This window comes from Mustela lutreola, chromosome 12, assembly GCF_030435805.1.
Source record: "Mustela lutreola isolate mMusLut2 chromosome 12, mMusLut2.pri, whole genome shotgun sequence".
Lineage (NCBI taxonomy): Eukaryota > Metazoa > Chordata > Mammalia > Carnivora > Mustelidae > Mustela > Mustela lutreola.
In genome coordinates, this window is record NC_081301.1 from 1,867,335 (window position 1) to 1,892,212 (window position 24,878).

Genomic DNA, 24,878 nt, shown 5'->3' on the forward strand with positions numbered 1-24,878 from the left:
AAGCCTCTGCCTTTGGCTCCGGTCATGATCTCAGGGTCCTGGGATCGAGCCCCGCATTGGGCTCCTTGCTCGGCAGGGAGCCTGCTTCCCCCTCTCTCTCTGCCTGTCTCTCTGCCTACTTGTGATCTCTGTCTGTCAAATAAATAAAATTAAAAAAAAACAAAAAACCAACTGCCTGTATGAGCATTTCACCGGTCTCCTAGCTATTGAAGTTTTGATGTTTCCTAACACGGAAATGTCCTTGACTCTCTGGGTTGAATCATGATGTGTTGAATTCATTGTTAGAGTCAACCTGCTAATAAATTATTTAGAGGTTTGGGTCTTTATCCCCAGAGGGGAGGGCCATCCTTCTCTCCCTTCTCCTGGGTCCTCCTTCTCCGGGTTGGCCGTAGGCCAGTGCAGCAAGTTCCCATCTATGTCTACACGCCCGGACGACCGGATGAGCCAGGAGTCGCCTGATCGCAGCCGGCTGAGGTCTGGGGCTGCTCTTTATTTTCTGTAGCTGTTCTTTAAAAAATTAAAAAAATAGGGGACCCTGGGCGGCTCGGGTCATGATCTCAGGGTCGTGAGGTCGAGCCCGGCATTGGGCCCCACACTCAGCGCGGAGCCTGCTTGGGTCTCTCTCTCCCTCGGCCCCTCCTGCCGGTGCCCGGTGCGCGCCCGTTCTCCGAGTCACGGCACCACGTTCCCAGGAGCCGAGACGGGCGGCAGCCTGCGTCCTGCTGGGCATGAGCGGGTGAGGGAGACGCGGTACGCAGACAGCACGGAGCCCTGCCCGTCCCGAACGCAGACGGAGTCTCGCCATTTGTGACGACACGCGCTGACCCAGAGGACGCTGAGCAGGACAGAGGAGAAGAAACACTATTTGATCGCACGTGAATGTGGAATCTGAGAAACACATGGAAAAATAAATCACGAACAAAAACACAGAACACAGACTCACAAATACAGAGAACGCACTGGTGGTTGCTAGCGTGGGGGCCAACCTGGGGGAGGGGAGGAGGGGTACGGCCTCTAGCTATGGCAGGAGGAGCCGTGCGGACGAGACGTGCCGCGCGGGGGGCACCGTCAGACGTGCCGACACGACCACCGCGCCAGCTTCCAGGGTGGAGCGCTGTGCTGGGTACTCGGTTCTCGAGGCCGCTGGGCCGGACCCCTGAGGCTGATATTCCATCGCGGCTCATCTATGCCTCCGTTCAAAAATTAAAAAAATATATATATTTTAAATTAATTTTTAAAATTTTCCTTTTAGCTCAAATGGTGATTAGTGTTTTTCCAGAAGTGTATCTATAACACATGTATCTAATTTTACACATATAAAAATAGGTGTATATATTGTATCTAAGTTGTTCCTTTTTAAAGATTTTATTTATTTATTTGACAGAGATCACAAACAAGCAGAGAGGCAGGCAGAGAGAGGAGGAAGCAGGCTCCCCGCTGAGCAGAGAGCCCGACGCGGGGGCTCGATCCCAGAACCCTGAGACTATGACCTGAGCCGAAGGCAGAGGCTTTAACCCACTGAGCCCCCCAGGTGTCCCTCAGTTGTTCTTGGTATTTAAGAGGCCCTGCGTCTCTCGGTACCCTACATCAGGGACGCTGAATGTGTGGAAACAGGTCTCCTTTCCACCTTTGACTGCTGTCCTGGGACCCACTGACTGGGGACCCCTCTATTTCGTCCCAGCCCAGGGCAGGTCAGGGCATCGGCACGTGGAGCTCGTGCCCAGGCTTCCTGGTCGCAATCACCCTCCTGTTTCTGGACGCGACCGTGAGGGTCCCAGGGCTGCGCTTTCGGGAGAGAACGGATTGATGGGCAAGTAGCGCACGTACGGTTCTCCATCGGTGTTTACTACATCAGGGCCCACATGTTCCTGGCCCGGCCTTTGTGAAGGTCGTGCAGCCCACAGCCTATCGGGCCCGCTGTCCCCTGAGACCCTTTTATCGCGTTTGTCAGGTTTAAGAGAGACCCCGTGATGAGTGCTGATCCCCAGATGTTGCGGGCCGTGGTGCCGAAGCCCGAACCCTGCCTCCCGCGCCCGACGACCAAGAAAGACCCAGGCAGACTGCGGGCTGCTTCATCCCTTTATTGCTGGAGGAGGAGGCTCAAGGCAGGGGCCCCGAGGACCCCGCGGCCTGAGCAGGAGCAGGTCCGGGAGCCCCGGGTGGGCTCGGTCCCTCCTGATTCCTCTGATGGGGCAGGAAGGGGACGATGTCATCTCTGGGACCTGAAACGGACGCGGGCTCCCCTGTGACTCCCGGGGAGCCTGCTGGGCCCTCGCCAGCCCCTCCCGGCCTGGGGGTGAGGGACGGCCTCTCCGCCTCCGGCTGAGTGGTGGGCAGCCCACGCCAGGCCCCACACCCTTGCCCAGAAGAGGCCGCGGGGACATCTGTGCGAGAGCTTGACTGGGACATGGGGAGGACATCCCAGGAAGGCCACGGGAGAGAGGGTGTCTGTGGCCAGCCTGGCCCCTGCGGTCACCAGGAGGGACTGCAGGTTCCAGCCATTCCCGCAGAGGGACCAAGGCCTGATAGAGGGGAACTAGGGGTCTCCTGGGATGCCCCCCACAGTGCGTGTGCCCAGGACGTGGGGGCAGAGCTGGTACGTTACCGCAGGAGGCAGGTCAGGCAGGAGCTCCCCTAGACACGGCACTGCTCTGTTGGTGGGGGAGGGGAGAGCCGTGGGGGGGGGTCACATGTCGCCAGGACAGCCCTGGGCCCAGAGGGGTGCGGCAGAGGGGCTGGGGCGGGAGGACCCCGCCTCGGGGGCTCTGCACCTCTCACCCTCCCGATCCCGGGGAATGAGGGCCACAGGGAAGGAAAACATTGTCCCGATGTCTCGGGAACCCCTGACAGGCACCCTGAGCTGGGACCGCAGGTTGGGAGGGCCTGCGGCAGGCTGGAGCTCACCCTTCCCCTGGCTCAGGTCCAGGATGATCCGCATGGGCACTGGCAGGGTCTGGAGGGCTCTGTCGAATTTCTCCATGACCTCGTTGTCGACCTTCAGGGTCCTGGCTGTGGAGGGCGGCGGGTCAGTCCCCGGGCCGCGGGGCTTTGACGACCTCGGGGAGCTGCAGGGGCCCCGGCCAGGGAGTGACTGCTGAAGGAAGTGCTGGGAAGCGTCCTGCGGTCAGCTCCCAGGGTGGCATCTGGGGCTCAGCCCACCCGCCTGCGGGGTCCCTGTCCCCTCCCCTTCCTCCTGCGAGGGCGCTGGGAACAGAGGGCTCTCCGCACCGGCAGCCACTGACTTATGGACCCGGGAGCCTCAGCTGCCCCAGCGCCGTGGGCCCCTCGGGGACCGGGGAGAGACGCCCGAGCACAGCAGCAAGCCTGGTACTGAGCTTCCGGGGGTGCGCCCGAATGTCGCCCTCCAGAGTTGCGTTCAGGTCGGAACAGTTCTGAGACCACTAGGAATCTCCTTCCTGGCTGGTTTCGGATTCTTGCTGACGCGTTCTACCCACTGCCCCGTGCAGCCCCTCTGCTCGTGGACACACCCTCGGCCTGTCGCTCGTCCCTGAGTCCCCCACACCGGTGCTGACGGGAGCCCCAGGGGCTGGGGCGGCCCCTCCCCCTCTCGGGCCCCCCCCCAACCCCTGCAGGGCTCCGTTACGCACCCAGGTACTGGCACATGATGCCGTTCGCAGCGCGGGGCACGGGCGCCTCCATGCAGAAGAACAGGTAGTGGGTGTCGTCTGTGTCCAGCACGGAAATCCTTCTCTCCCCTTGGTCTGGAACAGAGGCCGGAACAGAGGCCCGACGTCTGTCTGTGTGCCCCTGGGGCCTCCCGCGCTGGCACGGCCACTTCCCCAAAGCCGAGGGCCCGCCCGCTCTTTCCCAGGCCTCGTCTCCCCTCCGTTCAGTTCCACAGCTGCTACCGAGACCCCCACGGAATCGGCAGAGAGCCGGTGGGCTGTGGTGGCAGGGGAGGGCTGGCAGCCATGGGGAGGGCCCGGGGTCTGTCCCAGAGGAGGCCGAGGGTGGGGCGGGGGGCTGCTGGACCCAGGGGACAGTGCGGTATGGAAAGGAGGGACCGAGGCTGGTGAGGTCCAGAACGTTCCAGAAGCAGGTTCCAGGACCAAGAGGCAAATGCACAGTGTGTTTAGCCAGAGGTCTGGCCTGGGGGACACGTCCAAGGAGCCACAGGCTGCCTGTCCCTGAGCAGGGAGGTCCCCTCACACCCGCCCTCAGACGCGTCCCCCCACGGACCCCCACCTGCACGGCCGTACAGACGCCACAGCGAGCCAGATGCGGCTCTGCTGTCTTCCCACGCCCAGCAGGGAGCTCAGGGGCCGGGAGGAGGCTGAGTCCCGGACGGAGTGGGGTCCCCAGGCCTCATACCCCCCGGGAGTGCCCTTCATGGCCCTCGTGGCGTGGGCACAGGAGAAGCAGGGCCCGACTCCTTCCTGCCGCCGGGATGCGGGGCTTCCGAGGAGCCCCCAGTGCCCAGCGTGGGAGGGGACACTGCTCGTCCAGAGCTGCCCGAGGGGAGAGGCCTGGGGGCGCGGGGGGCCCTCAGGCGTGGAGTCGGTGCACTTACCGTTGATGGTGAACACGGCGGGGTCCTCAGTCTTCTGGGCCATGATGTTCTCCTCAACACAGGCGCTGTTTTCCCTGAAAAGCCAAAGAGTGTGGGGGTCGTCCATGAACCCCAGTGTGGGGACAGGAGCAGCTCCAGGAAGCGTCCACAAGCCCTGTGCACGCCCAGCCTCGTCTGGCCCCGGCCGGCTGAGGGCAGTGCCGTGAGGGCGTGGCCGAATGTGAGCGCCCTGGCCCCGATCAGGTGACGTGGTCAAGTGGGCAATGGGGCAGACCAAGCCGGCCGGGACACCTGCTGGTGGCCGAGAGCCGTTCTGACCCTGTCTGGGAGGGGCTGGGTTACAGCACTTCCAGGGACCTCGTCATGGGGACACTCAGAGTTCCTCGAGCGCCGGCCCCCGCTCTGCCTGCGGAGCTGGGGCCGCCCTGTGGGGTCGGCCTGCTGGCCCAGAGCCCGGAGGGTCCCCACGGCACCCGGAATCACCCAGACGGAGTCGGCTTCCATCAGGACCCTGCCCTCCCACACCCCTCCACGCCTCCCTGCCCGCCCCCCTGCCCCACCCGGCGGAGCTAGGCCCTCGCTGCCCCCAACCCCGGGCGGGGGCACACCCACCGTTTGCGCAGAATGATCTCCAGATTGTTCTCGGGGGTGGGTCTCAGCTCCTGGATGTACACTCTCAGGGGGGCGGTCTCGGAGTCCAGGAGGGAGATGTCGCTGGCCGCCATGGCCATGGAGTGCCACTTCCCAGCCACCTGGGGACGGGGCCTTGAGTGCCATGGGGGACGAGAAGGGGCCCGGCCCCCCCAGGGCTCCCCCTCCCACCCCCCTGCTGGGTGGTCTCCTGCACGCATTTCCCAGCAGCCCTGCAAGTATGCTAGGACTCGGCACATCTGAGGATCCCTGCCTCGTGCCGAAGCCCAGGCGGGGTTCTTGCATATTCATAATTCCCACCGTCTCCACCCCAGCTCTGTCCTGAGTAAGCTCCCACTCAAGGCATGGCCCTGTCGTACGTGACTCCACTCCGGGGGCGAGAGCGGGACAGGGAGGCGGATGGAGCCAGCATTCGAGGGGACAGAGACGTGCCCGAGCTCTTTGCCTCAGTGTCTGCCCTTAGATGTCTGCAGCCAGGCCCTCCTGCCCTCTGTCAGTCACCCTGGGCCCGGCCCTGGCCCCGGCCCCCAGCACCCACCCCACAGGCTCCTACCTTTCTTATATCCAGGTTCCTCGTGGTCTGGGGGATGATGATGGCCTGGAGGCCACACACAAGGGCCAGGCCCAGGGCGAGCTGGAGACACCTCATGGCTGCGGCTGTGACACGCTGAGCTCCCGGGAGTGAGGAAGGCCGGGCAGCGGGCTCAGGCCCTTATATGGGGGCCGGGGGCCTGCAAGCCAGCCTTGTCCAGGCCCCCGGGCACGCACGCGGTTCCCCGAATCCCCGGGGGCTCATCCCCAGACCCCCAGGGCTTCCTCCCCCAGGACAATAGGAGGCCTTTTCCCTCTCAGTGGGAACAGGAAGGTCCCCGTGTGCCCTGAGCCTGAACAGTTCCTGGCAGCCCCAGAGGGAGGCTCTGGGGCCGGGTGGGTGCGGGCTGGCGCCGGCGACAGGAGCACTTCCCGGGTCATGAACGTGGGTTACAGCAGGTCAGAATCAGCCCCGAGGACAGCTGTGCTCCGGAGGGTGGGAGAGCCCCATGCCAGCCCCAGGGTCTGTGGACGACGTGCCCGTGGGTGGCCATCTGTCCTGCGCAAGGGGCACACTTTGTCACCCTCCCGGTCCCTTCCTGCGGCCACCCAGTTCACACAGCTGTCCTGAGCATGCTTGCCCTGGAGCTGGACGTGGCCGTGCACTCTGCTCTGCCCCATGGGGACCCTTCCTTGCCCCTGCACGGCCGCCCGGGCCCACACGTCATCGTCTCGTGGCAAAGGCTGGCTCCCAGCTGTTTCGCATGCGGAGTGTCCAGAGGATGCCGACGGGACGCCCACGGCCCTCGCCTCCTGTCCGGAGCTACCCTCAGTGGGATCACAATGCCCCAAAGCACGGGCACCAGCTTCCTTCCCTTGCTCGCAGGTCTGGGGGCAGGGGCCGGGTGGCAGCAGCGGCGGGAAGGCGGAGAGCGGGCCCCTGGGTCCAGGCGGACGCGCGCATGGCTGGCGAGCTGACTGGCTCCAGAGAGGGAGGCAGACGTGGGGACGCAGTGGGCGGGGAGGGGCCCAGGGGACCCGGGACGCAGCAGTGGGCCTGTCGATCAGGAGTCCAAACTGGAAAAAACACAGGCCTTTATTTGGGGGTCTCGGATGGCAGCTCAGGGAGCGCAGGCTCCGGGGGGACCAGAAGGCAGAGGAAGGGGTGGTGCTGGGAGCGAGGGAAGGACTAATTCCATGATTCAGGGAAGAGAAGAAGAGGAAACACCCGCTGGTCTGGGGCTGACTGGCGAGGGCCCTTCTGGTAGTTTCCTCCCGATGACTTCATCGGGGCTCACGAACTCTGCGTTGGTCGACTTGCCGGTTGCTCCAGTGACATTTTATGAGCCCCTGATTACAAAGCCGTTTCTGCCTCTGGCGCAGTGTGGGAGCCGGTCAGCCAGAAGGGACCACGAGAGTCCTCATGTCCAGGAGTGTCAGACAGTCCCATAGGCCCAGGTGCTGGGGATGCCGGGGACCCCGACGAGGGGACGGAGGGCTTGGGGAGGTGAGGTGTGACGGTCCCCGCAGAGAATGGTGACCGGGGCCTGGGTGGACGAAGGCATTTGCAGACCTTATGTCTTGTTCTGAGAATTCCATGAATTTCTTTCTTTCTTTTCTTTTTCCCCCTCAAAGACTTTATTTATTTATTAGACAGAGAGAGTAGCACGAGTAGGCAGAGCGGCAGAGGGAGAGGGGGAAGCAGGCTCCCCGCCGAGCAGGGAGCCCGATGTGGGGCTCGATCCCAGGACCCCGAGATCATGACGGGAGCCGAAGGCGGATGATTCACCGCCTGATCCCTCCAGGGGCCCCGAATTCCATGGATTTCTAAAAGTCACAAATTCTTGACAAGAATGTGGTTTTCTATTACCCCCATGCATTGCCCTTGCCAAGTGAAAACCCAGAAAAGGAGGGATTCCTTCCACACTCGGATCACACACGAGCCCAGTGGGGGAAACGGCGTGTCCGAGGGACACAGGCCGCGACGGAACCCACACCGTGCTCTCTGTCCCGCCTCACGGAGCAGGAGCAGGCGGGACGATGGCCGCTCTGCCTGCGGGGAGCTTGCCTGGCACTGCTGGGTACCCCCTGCAGTGGACCCCACACCTCCAGGGCCTCCTCTGCGGGAGACCTCACACTTCTGGGGACCCCCCGTGGCAGACCCCACACAGGTGCGAGGGGGGAGCTCTGGATAGTGTCCTCCTGGGGCTCCAAGCTGCAGTGGTGGGCGTGAGGCAGTCGATGCTGTCCAGCTGTGCAAACTGGTCCCAGGCGGTTGAAGGTTGTCCCCGTGGCCGCCCCCAGGCTCGCGCCTCTGCGGGGACACAGGACGTGAGGGGCCCCTCGTGCCCAGCACAGACGGGAGGCGCAGGCCGCTCTCAGGAGGCCGGCTCTCTGCCGCCCCCCACTCCGCCGGCCTCCCGTTTGTCCCCAGCTCTGGGCCAGCCTGGAGTGGGGCCCGCTTCCCCCCTGCCGCGATGGCCACAGGAGCGCGCCAGGCAGTGGTGCCAGCCTGTCAGCTGGAGCGTTCTGTGTGTCCGTCTTGGAGCCTGTTCCACGGCCTCCCTGCAAAGGGCGACCGGGGTCACTACGAGGGCGAAACGTTCCCTAGAACAAAGGACGTGACCCGCCCTCCAGTCCGCCCGCCCTCTCCCTCGCTGGCTCTCTCTGCCCCGCGCTGCCGGGCCAAGGGTCTGGGTGGCGACGGCGACCTGCCCCCCACCCTCTCCGCCACGCAGTCTGGTTTCGGCCCCGCGGTTGCACAGGTGGTCTCCGGTGTTGTCCCTGGTGACCCCTCCACCAGGGCGGCCTGCTGACCAGTCCTGGCTCCCGTGGGAACACCTCTCCCGACCCTGGGGTCCCTTCTCCGCCCCCTTCGCTCCCCACGCCCAGAGCGCTCGCCCTTCGTGCTCAGCTGCTGCGCGTCTCACCCGCTCCCCAGCGTCTGGGCTGCTGGACCTCTCGCTTTCATCTCGGTTGTGAGTCTCCTGAATCCCAGGTCAGCACCCTAGTGGGCACCCGTGCCCGGACATCCCCCAGCTCCCACCAAAGCACCTCTGACCCGGCTCCTTTCCCAGAGACCTGACTCTCCCCACGTCTCCGCGGGGGGCCGGGGAGTCCTCCCCGAATCTTCCACCCTCCTCCAACTGACCTTCGTGTCTCCCTGTAAATCGTCCCCGTCCCCTGCTCTGCTCTCAGGGCCAGTTCCCTGCCCTCGCCTCGCTCCAGGCACCGCAGAGGGAAAAGCCCCACGTGCCAGTGGGATTGTGTTGCTGATCCTGAAACACAGACGAGCGGAGGCGGGCGCTCCCGTGCTGGGAAGCATTCTGGGCAGAACGCGCATCAGGATCACAGGACGGTGTGTATCTGGCCTTCCTTCCAGACCTGAGGGCAGAACTTCTGGGTTTGGGGATTGAGAAGGTCCTTTTACTGGCTGCCTCTCCCCATCTCTGATTCGGATTCAAGCAGGTTAAAGCTTTCCCAGCAGGGCTCACAGTTTGTGGGGTTGTCCGGGGTCTCCGGCTCTCGAGATTTGTAGATGCTGACTCCCTAGCCCCCCTGACTACGGCCTACCCTCCTGCATTCCTTGCCTCACCTTTGAATTTTGCCCCAAGCCCATACCTGCAGCTCGGGAGCCCACCCAGGTACCCCCACAGAGCGACAACCTTCCTACCGAATGCCTTTCCGCCACACGCCGGCTGCCAAACCCACCCTCCCTGTGCAAGGCCAGGCTTGGGGACCGCTTTCTGAGAAGGGCATTCCTGAAGGTCCCACGTACTGGGGGCCCATGCCGTCACGGCCAGGCTTCCCTGCAGCACGCTCGCCGCCTTGCACGCAACCCATAGGTGGGTGGAGATTTACACCCTTCAGAACAGGAGCCTTGACAGATGCCCTGTGACCCTTCTGGAACATAGACCCGGGGAGGCCTGGGAGAGGCTGCTCTGAGAGCGCTTCTTGCCCCACACCTTCCTAGGAGGCTGCCACGGGAGAGTGCTTCTCCTGCCGGGTTCCGATGCAGTCTGAGGCTTCTGCCTCCCAGGGAGAAGCTACTCAGCTTTGTTGGGAAGGGGCTTCTCAACAACAGGACACCCCACCACCATGGTTGCACTGCCGTATCCAGATCCTTCTGGACCTGCTGTCATCCCGTAAGACAGGGGACGTGGGGGTTGGCACCCTTGCTTATCTTGCTCTTGCTGTCAATGTGCATAATACGGTTTCTGAACCTAAGAAGGGCTCGTTGGTTCTTACCAGCTGTACCTGCCAGCCTTGCTTGACACATGCATCTGCGGCAGCACCGGTAATGCCATCTGATCCATGTTTGTGTAGCAGAAACAACTGTTTTTGCATTTTGAAAGTTACCCGTATTCCATGTAGTAAATCTCCGCAGACTTTATCTCAGAGTTGACTGTCCAAGGGGCTCTACTGAGGCAGTGTTGAGATAGCAAAGATTGTAAAAACAGGGCACACAGAACCACAAAGGGTGTTCGAGAAAAGGAAGAAGGGATGGTGGATGATGGATGGATAGACGGGTGGCTGGATGGCCGGGTGGTGGGTAGCCGATGGCTGGATGGAAGGTTGGCTAGATGCATGCATGGATGGATGGATGCATGGCTTCCTTAACTCACAGGCCATTTAATTTCTCATTCTCTCAAGCTCTGCAACTTTCCAAGGTGCTTTCATGTCCATTGTCACTTTTGACCCCTCCCAATCAGCTTCCTGTGTAGATGTCAAGAATGAGCTGGAATGTGCCAAGTCCCTGACCTATACTCACGAAGTTAGTAACCAAGGCTGGCCTTGTGTCCAGGGCTGTTGAAGTCAGCCAGAAGCTGGTTCTGGAACAGAACGTCACATCCAGCTCCCAGGGCCCTCCTTGACCTGGTGGTGTTGGGCCACCTTCCTGAACCCAGGGTGAGCCCAACACCTGCCAGACTGTGTAGGGTCCCGGGGCCCTGGCTCACAATGGATCTTTGTGTCTCACAGGCTCCATTCTTGGCTCCATCTGGGACTTCCCAATAACCCAAGTGACAGCTGGGTCTGATAATTAACTGAGTGAGGCAGGAAAGAGGTGAACACCATTCAGTGTTAGGGCTGCAATTGGTAATTAGGGTACTAAGGTGGTGCTGATAAATATTTACAAGGAAAATTTGGATTCAGAATCCTGAACGTGGCCCTGTTATCCCTCAGGCTTTCTCCACCCACCCAGAAACACCTGATCCTGAGGACAAACCAGGACAGACACTTGCTGACACTTCAACTCATGTTTTAGGATGATCAAAGTTGGGTTTTACCCTCTTTATGAGCTAGACCCGTCTATGGTTCTTTTTACCACAAGAATATGGAGATTGCGGGACAACATTTGAATGAAAGAGAAAATTGCAGATTATTTAGAAAATGGAAATGAACACATAGTGCCTCAGATTCTGAGAGACCCAAGTAAAGCAGCTCTGGGGTCCTAAAGATAATTTTAATAAATAAAAAGAATGAAAGCGAATTAATTAGCAATATCACTCAAATGTTAGGGGGAGAAACCACATAACCATAAGAAAGGATAAGGAAGGAACTGCAAATATAAAAGAGAAATTATTGAATCAGAAAATAGAAAAATGGTATATTTGGTCAAGTGATGGTTCTTGAGAAATACCAGTAAATACAGAGCCTTCTGTGCCCTAATCAAGGAAAAAAGGGAAGAGTATACATCAAGTAATAAATGCTATTGGGAAAATAACCATAAAAGGAGAAGAAAGTATAGAACCATTAGGAGGGAAATGTTTACTTTACCTCATGGAATAAATAAAAAGTTGGATTAATATAGGGAGTTTTTAGAAAAATATAAGTTACCCAACGTGACAGTGAGAGAGTTATAGAGTATTAATGGACTAATCTCCTAGAAAAAAACTAGAAAAAGGAAAAACAAGTTATTAAGGAGGTATTTCCCCCCGAAATACCAGTTTCAAAAATTCTTTTACAGGGAAAATCTAACATACCTTTAAGGGACAGTTAATTTGAAGGCTAAAAACATAAGGAAACTTTCCAAATCATTTTTATGAATTTCAGACTTTGTTTCCAAAACCTGTCAAGAAATGTACAGATTGATCTCAGTTTTGAATATCAATATAAAATTATTAAAATATTATCAAATAGAGCACAGTAATGCTATCAGAGGGTAATACATAAGAGCTTCATTTCAGCATTGTGAGCATAATTCATATTAGTAAACTTATTGATAAAATTCCTCATAGTAATAGATCACAGGAGAAAAATTGTGTGATCATTTCTGGTGATACTATCAAGGCTCTAATAAAATTCAAAATTATTTTTAATAATAAATTTAACAAAAATTATACAAACTCCATGTGAAAAGGAATTACACTTTGAGGACCCAATAGAAGACACAAACAAAGGGAATGCATGTCACAATTATGGAACATTTCATAAATATGTCAGTTGTTCCCCAAGTCAACCATAAATGTAATGCAAGTCCATAAAAATATCAGCCATATTTTTTACCAGACCATTTGATCCTAAAGTATACTTGAAGATTTAAATAAGTAAGAATAACTAACAAAATTCTGTTAAAGAAGACTAATAGGGATGAATTATCCACATCAGATGTTAAGATAAAATAATTAAAACATTGGGGTTCTGGACCACACCAAAGCAAAAACCTTCTGCACAGTGAACAAAACCATCAACAAAATAAAAAGGCAGCCTACTGAGTGGGAGAAGATATTTGTAAATGATAGACCTGGTAAGGAGTTGATATCCAAAATGAACTTAACAACTCAACAGCAAAACAAAACAAAACAACAACAACAAACCCCATTTAAAAATGGGCAGAGGTCCCAAATAGACACTTTGCCAAAGAAGGCATATACAGATGGCCAACAGGTAAATGAAAAGATGCTCAACAACCCTCATCATCAGGGAAATGAAAATCAAAAGCACAACGAGACATCACTTCACCCTTGTGAGATTGGCTAAAAGCAAAAGCACAGGAAATAACAAGTGTTGGTGAGGATGCAGAGAAGAAGGAGCCCTCATGCACTGTTGGTGGGAATGCAAACTGGTGTAGCCACTGTGGAAAACAGTATGGAGTAATTAAAAATAGAAAGGTCATATGATCCAGTAGTTCCACTGCTTGGTATTTACCCAAAGAAAATGAAAATACTAATCCAAAAAGATATACACATCCCTGTTTGTTTCAGCATTGTTTACAATAGCCAAGATATGGATGCAGCCCAAGTGGCATTGATAGATGAATGGATAAAGAAGATGTGATATATATCATGGAATATTACTTAGCCATGAAAAAGAATGAGCTCTTGCCATCTGCAATGACATGGGTGGATCTAGACGGTATTATGTTAAGTGAAGTAAGTCAAACAGAGAAAGACAAATACCATATGATTTCATTCACATGTGGAATCTAAAAAAACAAAACAAAACAAACAAACAAAAAGCAGAGATAGACCCATAAACACAGAGAACAAACTAATGGTTGCCAAAAGAGGCAGGATACACAAGATAGGTGAAGGGGAGTGGGAGATCCAGGCTTCCAGCTATGGAATGAGTAAGTCATGGGGATGACAGGTGCAGCCCAGGGAACATAGTGATATCGCAGTAGCAAGAATGGGGGCATATGGTGAGCACACGAACATGTAGAGACCCTGAATCACTATGTTGTACACCTGAACCTAATGGAACATTGTGGGTCAACTGTGCTTCAAAGATAAAGCAAACAAAACCAAACCACTGGGGTTCCTGCACACAGCCCAATAGAATGGATGAAAAGTCTCTGAACAGACTCAGATGCACATGAGAATCAGGAATGTGGGGAAACTCAGTAGTTAATAAATGCTTTTGGGAGAACATCATGGACATTTGGAAAATACAGCTTGAGTCCTAACTCATGAATTAAAACAAACAAATTCCTAATGGAGCAAAAGACTGGACAATGAAAACATTGAAACAATGAAAATTCAGGAATTCAGTATGAGAATATAAGAGGCCTCTCTCAAGATGATCAAAACCCTGAAACAGTGGTCAGAAGCAACAAAAGGAAACACTGGTGAGTTTTACCACATAGAGGAAACACACTGAAATGACACCACAAACCAAGTAAGAAGAAAAATAATGAACTGAGGAAAAATATTTTTAATTGATAGCACAAATAATATCTAATTTCCTTAATATATAAAGAGCTCCTGCAAATCGATAAGCACCAAGAATTCAATAGACAAAGATAAGACTTGATCCTTCTCAGAAAAGTATTTTCAATTAACTAAAAATGAGAACAAAATATATTAAAATATGTGGGTGCACACTTTGAAGGGAATTTGTGCCACGGATGCTTATATTAGGCCACATAAACACACTTAGTTGTAAAATCTAAGCCTGCAGCTTAAGCAACTAGGAGAACAACTTGAAACTAATGCAAGCAAGAGGAAAGAGATAATGTAATAGCAAAAATCGATGACATAGAAAACAGAAAACTTATAGAAAAGATCAAATCAAAAACAGATTTGCAGAATGCCTGCGTGGCTCAGTTGGTTAAGTATCTGCTTTCGGCTCAGGTCATGATCCCAGGGTCCTGAGATGGAGCCCCAAATTGCTCCCTGCTTCTCCCTCTCCCTCTGTCTGCTGCTCTACATACTGTACGCTCTCTCTCTGTCATATAAATAAATACAATCTTTTTTTGAAAAAAAAATCTTTTTTTGAAAAGATTTTATTTATTTATTTGCCAGAGAGAGAGAGAGAGAGAGAGCAAGCACAGGCAGGCAGAGTGGCAGCAGAGGCAGAGGGAGAAACAGGCTCCCTGCCAAGCAAGGAGCCCGATGTGGGACTCGATCCCAGGACGCGGGGATCATGACCTGAGCCGAAGGCAGCCGCTTAACCAACTGAGCCACCCAGGTGTCCCAATAAAATCTTTTTTAAAAAAAAGTTTTGATCTTTGAAAAGATCAAGAAAATGGATAAACCTCTAGGCAGACAAAACTGGAAAATCCTGATTAGTGGACATGTATCACTATTAGGGATGAAGAATGAGACATCAGTACAGATCTTATGGAAACAAAAATGATATTAGAGGTTGCTAAAACCAGTACTAAACTAGCTAACTAAAAAGGGTGCCGGGTGGCTCAGTCGGTTAAGTGTCCATCTCTTGATTTTTGGCTCAGGTCATGATCTCAGGGTTGTGAGACTGAGCCCGAGTTTGAGATTCTCTGTCTCCCTCTCCTGCTGCCCCCTCCCCACTCACATGTGCTTGCGTGCACGCTCTCTCTCTCTCTTTCTCTCCCTCTTCCTATTAAGGGAAAATTTGTATGACTTTATTGAAATAATTCTAATAACTTGGACAAAATGTATAAATTCCTGGAAAGATGCAGATTATCAAAGCCTAATACAGAAGCAATGGATAGCCCGATTCGACACAGATCTATTGCAGACATTGATTTTGTGGATGAAAATCTCTCCCTCCCTTGCTAAAATCTTAAAGCGCAGTTGGCCTCACTGTTAAATTCTATCCACCATTTAAGAAAGCAGGAACACGAATCCTGCATAAACTCTTCCAGAAATCGCAAGCCGAGAAGTGACTCCCCACTCGTGCTGTGAGACATACACTACTACAGGCTGCCTATGTGTTATTAATTAAATGAGACTTACTTCTCCTTTGAATTGAAACCCCACCTGCATTGTCCACCAAATTCCTACACAAATTTCTCATCACCCTATTTTGCTCCCCTGATCTTCGGGTTTATTCCGATGACAACGTGAACCCTTCCCTGTCCCTTCTTGCTACTGTGCGCGGAAGAGGTTGGCACCACTAGCCCCAGCCCCCTCCCTCCTTGCCTGCAGACAGAGCCTCCTTCAAAGCCATTTCTCAAGTCCCATCTGTTTCGATTTGGACTCTGACTGATGAGAACACCAATATTGTCACCAACACGAGTGTTACTACTAGGTTGACCTTAAGCTTTCTTTTTCCCTGGAATAAAGTCTGTGAAAGATCAGAGTGCAAGTAGGTAGGACACTGTCGCGGGGGGCCAGACCCCAGGGTGGGCGCAGGCCCCACAGTGAACCGGGGGTGACCAGAGAGGGTGCGGCATCTGAGCGAGATCTGGATGAGCTCTCCCCCCGTCTACGCCCCCTCATGCTGGGAATGACCCGCTTTGTGACGGCTGGATTGCCGTGGGGCGTCAAAGCCTGTCACTGGCAAAAATAAGAATAAAAATTTAAAAATCGACACTTTCTTCTCTGAAATGGGCAATTTTGCAGAAGTTAGATTTCTTTGTTTCTGCGTGTTCATCGTTTTATGGCTTGTTGCCTTTCAGTTTGTATTTTATTTACATTTTTTAAAGTTTTATCTACCTATTTATTTATTTGAGAGAGAGAGAGCACGAGAGAGAAGCCCCGAGTTGGGGAGAGGCAGAAGGAGGGGGAGAAGCAGGCTTCCAGCTGAGCAGGGAGCCGAGGTGGGGTTCGATCTCAGGACCTTGGGGTCATGACCTGAGCCAAAGGCAGACGCTTCCCTGAGCCCACCAGGCATCCCTCGGCTTTTTATTTTAGTTTACATCTAAAATATATAGGATTCGAACTGGTTCAAAACTTAAAGTCGCCTGAAAATCTGTGCCCACGAGTTTCCGCGCCCACGTCCCCAGCTCCCTGCCCGTAGACTCGCTCGCGCAGGTCCGCTCATCCTTCCTGCCCGTCTTCCCGCGTCAGTCTAGAGAACTTAGAGGAAGGAGGCTGAGCGACGTCACCACTACAGAGAAGTCATTCTTCCTCCTTTACTCTCTGAACAGGGTCCGCTGGAAACTCGTTGGAGATACACACAGATGCTCCCCTGCCGGAACGCAGGGGTGACTATGCCTCTCACGGGCTTTTGCGTGGCCCTCCTGGCAGGAAGGGCGGGAGGTGGGTGGCTGTGTGCACTGTTGCCAGGCTGCTATCCCCCACCATGGCCCCCCTGATCGGGCAGGTAGAGCTCGCTGTGCTGCCTGAGAACAGCACCGGGTGCCGGCCTCCTGCAGGCACTTCCCGCGTGGCCACGGGAATGAAGGGACCGCCTGGGACAGTACAGGGGACCCTGTTCTCGTGGTGGCCTCCTTCCGCTGTGCTGGCTGTTGGATGTAAAGGTGTGTGAATGCATCGCCTGCCTCCCAGACCCGGAGCTGCTCGCTCCTGTTCCTGAAGAACCTGTCTAACCCTCCTGATGCCGGTGGCAGGGCTGGGGAGGGAGCGGCGTGGGGGCCGGGGCGGGGGTGGGGTGCTCTGCTGCGCCTGTGCGCCCGTCTGCCTTGGTGTGGGACCTGTCGACTTTTTCTCTAGTCTTCTTGGGTTTGTTTGGGATGAAGACATTTGCTGTGAAATCTTCCATTTGGGAGTTTTTAAGTCTCTTAGGTTACAGCCAAACAGCTGAATCCCTTACGATGCTTTTAATCACATCTCTCTCCGTCTGTGCTCACTGGTCGTTCCAGAAATGTTGTATCTGTGGTTTTTCCCAGCTGTTTTTGAGCTAAGTCCGTCCAGCCTCCCCCCTGCCCTCACCTTGGGGGTACAGGCACCTTATTTTCCTTATTTTAATGCTTTTTTTCTAACCTAAATTGATCGCAGATTCATTTATTTTAGTTTCCTTTTGCTAACTAGTTTAAAGATTAAGGGCTTTGAGCTTTCTTCCTAGCTCATTGATGCTGGTATTTCCTAGATATTTTACAAATTTTGCACAAGTGGATTCTCTTGTTTTGTGGATGAGAAACCAGAGGAAATTGCCCCCAGGAGCTGATGTCGCCCGGAGCCCCCCGAGAACGCCAGCAGAGCCCCAGGCCCGAACCCCAGAGGCCCCCAACAACACTTCACAGAAGGGAGATCTTGCGGCTTTATTTGGAACCCTCAGAGCGCAGGCTCCAGCCTGAGCACACGGACCCAGGAGGGAGGAAGGGGCGGGACCGGGTGGCCGGCTTCTTCGAAAGGACAAGGAAACTTCTGCCTTCTGGGGTGGGGTGGGGGGCTGGTCTGGTCTCTCCTGTGGGGGAGGCGAATGCGATTTTGCTGGTCACTAAGTCAGATGAAGGCAGAGAGCATGCTGTCGGGGGAGGGGACAGGGGCGGGGATGGCGTCGACCCTTAGGGATGGGGCCCCGGCCCCACATTCTCAGCTCTCTCTTGCACCCAGCCATTCCCAACCCCCTCCCCGTCCTGCTTCTCCTCCACTTTCTTCAAACAACTGCATGGACCCCCAAAGAAATCACGGGGTCCTCATCAAAGCACGTGCTTGGACCCAAGTGTTTCTGGGACAGAGCCAGGCACTTGGCCGGCATGGCCAGCCTGGTCTCTGCGGTCTCAAGGAGGGACACCAGGTTCCAGCCATTCCCGCAGAGGGACCAGGGCCCAATGGAGGGGAGCTGGGGGTCCCCTGGGACGCCCCCCCACCGTGCGTGTGCCCAGGATGCGGGGGCAGGGCTGGTACGTTACCGCAGGAGCAGGTCAGGCAGGAGCTCCCCTAGACGCGGCACTGCTCTGTCGGTGGGGGAGGGGAGAGCCGTGGGGGGGTCACAGGTCGCCAGGACAGCCCTGGGCCCAGAGGGGTGCGGCAGAGGGGCTGGGGCGGGAGGACCCCGCCGCGGGGGCTCTGCACTTCCCACTCCCCCATCCTGGGCGGTCTGGGAAGCAGGGGGCCACCATGGGAGGCAGTGGGGCGCAGCGCTGGCGGCTGTGCGATGGGCGAGCCCACGCGGGGGAGAGCGGGGACGAGGGCTGTGGAGGGAATCACCTTCCACCTGCGTCGGGTTGAGGAAGAGCCGGACGTGCACGGGCAGGGTCTTGAGGGTTTTGTCGAATTTCTGCACGACCTCGTTGTCGACCTTCAGGGTCCTGGCTGTGGGGGGCGGCGGGTCAGGCCTGGGCTCCAGGGTCCCTGTCCCCTCCCCTTCCTGCCGGGATGGCTTGTGGACAGGAGGAACAGGAGGAAAGGGCCCAGCCCCCTAGGCTAGGGTCTCAGCAGCATAGCTGAGCCCCCAGAAAGTGCTTCATTCGGGCAAACCTGGAATGTCTCTGCCTTGTGCTATGGCTTCTCCTGGCTTGCATTTCATTAAGAACATTAGCGCCAACAAAAGCTTCTAATGAGTATTAATCTTTTGACCAAGCCAGTATCACTGAGCCCAGCCCCTTGACCCAGCAGCCACCCTCCTGGGCCCTTTTGATTTCTGATGCAGTGAGTGCACTGGGCCACCCCTGGGGAAAACCGGGGACCCCCAGGCCCGCCGGCCCATAGGGCGCTGCGCTGTCCGCTTTCTGGGTGCCCCAGGTGCCGGCAGGGGGTCCTCAGCCACCGTCCCACTCAGGGTGACCTCGTGCATCGCCAGCGCCTACCCAGGTACTGGCACATCAGAGTCGGCGGGGCGGTGCCCGTGCTCTCCACGCAGAAGAAAAGGTAGTTGTCATAGTCGGTGTCGAGCACGAAGAGCTGGTTCTCCTCCAGATCTGGGGGCGAAGAGAAGGGCCAAAGTGGAGATGGAGTCCTGTCCAGCAGGAGCACCCCTCCCGCGGGCTGGCGGGCACCCAGAGGGCCACCCACCCCGGGCGGCACCAGCGCGGGCATGGCCAGAGGCGGCAGGAGAGGCGGCAGGAGAGGAGAGGCGGAGCCCCGGAGCACGAAGCCCCTGGGGCGGGCGAGAGGCGGGCCTGTGTGTGTGGGGTTCTGGAGGGGACAGGGAGGGTCAGGGTGGCCTGGAGCAACTCTGAAGTAGAGAAACAAGTAGAATTTTCGGGGCAATCCCCACAAGACGTTTCGGTGCCTCCTTTGTTTCTATTTTACCACTAAGTTCTCCATTTGTGTGTTTTATAATTCACCCCCCACCCCCCGCGAACGTTGCAATCCGCGGCAGAGAATGCGGAGAAGGAGGTGCTCGCGTCCGTCCCGCCGCCCCCGACGGTGGCGCCGCGTCCCCTCATGCAGCCGGAGTCCAGGGGCTCGGCCGGAGCTGCGCCGTCCCAGCCGTCCGGAGCGAGCGGGAGGCAGCGCTGCTCCGTGTGAGCCAGAAGACGCTGATCCAGAAGACAGTCGTGGGGGAGGAAACTCTCGCGGCGGGGGCTGCACTCCACACCCGAGAGGCCGGAGGCCGGAGGCCCAGAGCTTGGGCAGAGCACGGCCCGTGTGAGAGCGGGGCACGCGCACGGGCCCACCGCACCCTCCCGGCTCCAGGACAGTCGCCTCCCGGGGACGGTGCTGGGGACGCCTACCTTTGATGTTGAACTTGGCTGCGCACTCAGTTTTCTCTGCAAAGACCTTCTTCTCAACACACTTGTTGTCTTCCCTGAAAGGTGGTGACAGCATTAGGGGGTGACGCTGAACTTGTTCTCGCTATGGTCCCTCATAGCAGACAGGGCTCATGGCAGGACCAGCCCAGGCCCCCAGGGCCCCGGCCCCACGGATGCCCAGGGGCCTCCACAAGGTCCTCTCTGCCCACGGACCTGAGGCCACCCTGTGTGGTCGGCCTGCTGGCCTGGAGCCCGGGGTGAGGTCACAAGGGCACTGGGAACCAGCCAGAGGGAGCCGGCTGTCGTCAGGACCCTGCCCTGCCCGCCCCCTGGCCTATCCACCACCCCTCTCCCTGCTGGCCCCAACCCCGGGCGGGGGCACACCCACCGTTTGCGCAGAATGAGCTCCAGATTGTTCTCGGGGGTGGGTCTCAGCTCCTGGACGTACACTCTCAGGGGGGCGGTCTCGGAGTCCAGGAGGGAGATGTCGCTGGCCGCCATGGCCATGGAGTGCCACATCCCGGCCACCTGGGGACGGGGCCTTGAGTGCCATGGAGGGAGCGGGAAGGGGCCCGGCCCCCCCAGGGTTCTCCCTCCCACCCGGGCAGAGGCCCAGTCTAACTGGGGCGGCCGTCAGTGGGCTCTGGAGGACCCTGGGCCGTCCACCAGACACGGGGCTCCACGATTTCCTCGCTGGAAAGAATACCCCAGCGTTCCCCAGATGGGTCCGGATACACATCAGACACGTTCTCTAGAACCTTCTGGATCTTGGGAAACCAAGGGACAAGCTGCCCCGAAGACAGAGAGGCAGGGGGGCTTCCCGACCTCAAGGGTCCGGCTCGTGCCCGTGTGGCCCCCGCGCCCCCACTGCCCTGCCCGGCCCGCGGCTCCCCCGGCCCCGCCCGCCCCGCCCCCGCCGTCCTCCCACCTTCTGCAGGTCCAGGTTCCTCGTGGCCTGGGGGATGTCGATGGCCTGGAGGCCACACACCAGGGCCAGGCCCAGGGCGAGCTGGAGACACCTCATGGCTGCGGCTGTGACACGCTGAAGCTCCCGGGAGTGAGGAAGGCCGGGCCGCGGGCTCGGGCCCTTATATGGGGGCCGGGGGCCTGCAAGCCAGCCCCGTCCAGGCCCCCCGGGCACGCGGTTCCCCGAATCCCCCGGGGCCCCTCCCCAGAGCCCCAGGGCTTCCTCCCCCAGGACAATAGGAGGCCTTTTCCCTCTCAGTGGGAACAGGAAGGTCCCCGTGTGCCCGGAGCCTGGACAGTTCCTGGCAGCCCCAGAGGGAGGCTCCGGGGCCAGGGCCGGGTGGGTGCGGGTGGGCGCCGGCGGCAGGAACACTTCCTCTGAGGAAGCTGAACCTGCTTGTCTCCCCGCAGCACCTCCCCCCCCGTGGACCCCTGCAGCACCCCACTGGGAAGCCGGGCTCATCGGGGGCGCTCAAATGACCTTGGTGATGTCACCCAGGAATGACCTCTTAAATCGCCTTCTCTCGGGCGTTCTCAGCAGTGTCTCTGGACGTGCGGACCACAGGGACTCTGTTAGTGGACAGCACGACTGCGAGGGCCTCCATTTCCGGCTGCCGCCCCTGCCCCACTCGGCTGCAGGAGAGGGGACTCAAATGCTGACGTGCTCCCGTTCACCTTCTCCAGGAACCAGAAGGGACGAACCTCGACAGTCCCTGTTACTTAGGAACCTAGAGGTTCACTGCAATCTCCTGGAGAACTTCTCAGACCCGCAGGGACGGACCCATCAGGCCCGGCTGGGAGATGGTCCCCAGAGCTGTGAGAGGTGTGCTTGTGGCCCATGGCCTCGTTGAAAATGCCAGCCCAGCAGTGGAGCTGTTCTCGTTACAGAGGCCAGGGACGGGTGAGGCTCCAGAAAGTTCCACCAAGGACAGAAGGGAAGTGACAGGTCCGTGGAGGGCGCAGTCCAAGGGGGGTCATCAGCACACGTCCCCTCGTCTCTGCACACGTGTGTTTCCGCATTAAAACAAAAACAGAAACAAAACCAACCCATGATCACTCTCAAAGGGGACAGCCTGGCGAATGTGCACCGGGAGAGTGGGGTCCCCAGATCAAAATGGCTTCAAGCCCCCAGGGTCGTCACGTCTTACTCCGGGGTTCCCAAGCTCTGGCAGCTCCAAACCCTTTCCCTGCTCCCTCGTTCCGGCCGCCCGCACAGCCGCGAATCCCGCCCTGGCTGCGTGTCCCCGTTCCCCACCGCTGTGTCTGTCCTGCAAGGTTAAGGAAACTTCCTACTTGTAGTTCCCTAAGAGGCGCAGGCCTGCGGGTGCGGGGCCGCGCAGCTATTCACCGAAGGCTCTTTTGGCATCAGCTGCAGGCATGGCCTAGTCGTCCCTCTAGGAAAAGAGCAGAAGCTGCAGGCAGGGGAGCGTCCGGTGCGGCAGGGAGGAGCTGGGGAGGGCAGGGGAGGCGCGGCCAGCGGCTTCCGTGGACGGAGGCCCAAGTCCCAGACACCGCGCAAGCTCGCCCACTAAAACCGTTGCCACCGAGCCAGTCACGCTGCTTCCTACGATCAGACGAGAGAATAGAACAGCAGCTTACAGGCTGGCGGCCGGGAAGCAGGGTGACCGCGGCAGGCAGAGGGCCCGACCGTGGGTGCAGAAAGCCCGAGGAGCCCGGACACGCAGCCAGCTGCGGGGGCAGAGGCAAAATCCTTCCCGTCCAGCCCCGCTCCGGCATCAGACGGTTACAAGTCTCCAGGAAAGCCGAGGCTTTGCTGGGAAGAGTAACAAGATGATAAAACAGCAAGAAAACAAAACAAGTCCAGGAACTTCCTCAGGGAAGTTGCAAACACACACGCGGGGGACCCACCGACAACTCGCATAAATGAGGGTGTTCGATTTTGTATAAGAAAGCCCGTAATAAGGTTTCCCCATTAAAAAATTATCAGTGGATAGTTTTGGAAATTTGTTTATTGTGGGAACATACACACGATGTAACGTGGCCGTCTTCACTGTTTCTAAGTGCACCGTCCAGGGGCGTCAGCGCGCTCCCACTGCTGGGCACCGCCGTCCCCTCCGCCCGTCCCCAGGACGTGGTCATCATCATTGTCGTCACTGTCCCACACTGGACTCTGTCCTGCTCAGCCCTGTTCCCAGCCCCCGAGACCCCACCTCTGCAGGGCCTGCCCCAGCTCCTTGATGGGCCAGGAAGAGAAGGGCGTGGGCCCCAGGTCCTCCTGCCCGGCCTCTCTTCCCGCTGGTGCCCCCAGAGGACACAGGGAGGAGGCATGTGGGGTCTGCGGGCAGCTGGGTCCTGGAGGCCTTGGCGAGCAGGCTGAGCCCCATGCCAACGGGGCCAGCAGCGTGCTCGGGGACCCTCCCTTCTGCTCCTGGCTGCCAATGCATCCCTGGCCATGGGCCGACCAAGAGACACGGTCCTGCCTCTGTCCCCTTCACAAAGGCCCCTGGGTTTTGCAGTTTAGGTGGTGGGTAAATGGCTTTGTTTGGATCCTACGAATGGATGTTCTTAATTATGTATAATTAGCCCTTGGGTTTGGCTCCTTCTGAGAAGCCCCGTCTGGAAGGGAGAGTGTGACCAAAGCAGGAAGCAGCACATCTCCGAGTTAGGAGCCTGGGAGAGGAGAGGGTAGCCTCCTGTGTGCCCTCCAGGCCCTCACAGTGCCTGCCCTGGGAGCCCCAGACAGGCCCTGCCTCCCCCTCACTCTAACGCTGGGGCCGATGTTCCCCCCGGACCTCCTGGACTCCCCGCGGCATGTCCAGCCTGCTCCCAATGGCCCTGTCTTGGTGCCCTTTGCATCCATCGAGGACCAGCCTCTGTCCGTCCCTGTGGGTCCTGGCAGAGACGTGAATGGATGAGGGGCCCGTCAGGCCCCCCGAGTGGGAGCCGCTCCTCCCCATCCAGGGGGGCCCAGTGTGTGCACAGTCCTGGAAGTGGCAGATGTGAGGACGGGGGGACAGCTGAGGGGGCCACATGTGGAGGGCTCCCCCGGCCTCCCCTAGCCTTGCTGATGGAGGAAAAGCCACAGTCAGGGGACCGGGAGGCCCCGGGTGTGAGGCCGCCGAGGGTGACAGCACGAGTGTAATGCGGGAGCCACGGCCAGCAGCTCGGCTCCTGCGGCGGGGGGGGGGGGGGGGGGGGGCGCCGTGCTCCAGACAAGGGGGCGTGGGGAGAAGCCGGGGGGCCCGCCGTGGCGTGGGGGGCCTTGGAAACAGAACAGTGAGCTGAGAGAGGCCGGACACAAGGGGCGCCTGGCGTGACTCCTCGCCTACAAAACTCAGAAGCCGGCAGATTCCCAGACAGCGCAGATTGGGGTTTGATGGGCTGGGGGATGGGGGAGGGTCTCCTTTGCGGGGATGAACACACTTTGTGACCGGAGAGAGTGCGGCCTGCCCAGCGCTGCCAACGGCCCGGCCCGGGTGCCTCTGAATTGTTCCCTTTGGGCGGACGGTCCGTGTTTCGTTACATGAATTTCGCCTCAATGAAGGAGGGAGAGAGGAGTCTGCCCGGCTGGCCTGGAGACTCGGAGCACCGGGCAGCGATGGAGACTTTTCCGGAACAGAGTGCGGACGTCGGTGCAGGCTGAGCGTGCGTGGCAGACTTGGCTCGGACCAGCCCCTGTGGGCAAAGCGCCTGCCAGGGGGCGGAGGGGAGGGCTTCCTGGGCCTCCATGGAGGTGGAATCTGGCTCCTGCCCCACCTGGCCAGTGACTGTCCTCCCCAGGACACTTGGGCCTCCTGGGTCCAGGCCTCCTCGCGAACCAATGAACAGCGCAGAGCCGGCATCTGGCCGGCCTTCAGGCAGAACTGGGGTCATTGGGAGAGGACGGTGCCGGGGCAGGAGCTGGGCTGGGCTGGGCTGTCCAGGCAGGAAAGTGATTGTACCCCAGCTTCTGCTGCCTCTCCACTGGGGAGATGACCCCAAAACAGGCTC

General features: G+C 57.7%; 1 protein-coding gene across 5 annotated transcripts; it reads right to left on the reverse strand.

The window, feature by feature from the left end:
* Window positions 1-2,066: 2,066 nt before the first annotated feature.
* On the reverse strand, window positions 2,067-21,099 carry PAEP (progestagen associated endometrial protein). Of its 5 annotated transcripts, none has more exons than XM_059141827.1 (7): window positions 20,890-21,099; window positions 20,350-20,489; window positions 19,944-20,017; window positions 19,074-19,184; window positions 18,475-18,579; window positions 2,606-2,651; window positions 2,067-2,222 (listed from the first exon to the last, which is right to left on the reverse strand). In XM_059141827.1, exons 1-6 carry the CDS (start codon window positions 20,983-20,985, stop codon window positions 2,635-2,637), a joined length of 543 nt encoding a protein of 180 aa, XP_058997810.1. In that variant the 5' UTR covers window positions 20,986-21,099; the 3' UTR covers window positions 2,067-2,222; window positions 2,606-2,634. The 5 variants fall into 5 exon arrangements, with proteins under 5 accessions (XP_058997810.1, XP_058997809.1, XP_058997808.1 ...); XM_059141826.1 differs by having other exon boundaries at window positions 2,067-2,184; window positions 20,890-21,049; XM_059141825.1 differs by lacking the exon at window positions 2,606-2,651 and adding an exon at window positions 18,177-18,221 and having other exon boundaries at window positions 20,890-21,049.
* Between the last annotated feature and the right edge of the window lie 3,779 nt (window positions 21,100-24,878).

Excerpts from the sequence above, each read along its gene's own strand:
- PAEP (XM_059141823.1), bottom strand. The coding sequence starts at position 5,831 with ATGAGGTGTCTCCAGCTCGCCCTGGGCCTGGCCCTTGTGTGTGGCCTC. Across the intron at positions 4,606-5,143 it reads GAGATCATTCTGCGCAAACG|GGAAAACAGCGCCTGTGTTG; the intron begins GTGGGTGTGCCC and ends TTGGCTTTTCAG. Across the intron at positions 3,010-3,608 it reads CATCATGTGCCAGTACCTGG|CCAGGACCCTGAAGGTCGAC; the intron begins GTGCGTAACGGA and ends CGCCCTCCACAG.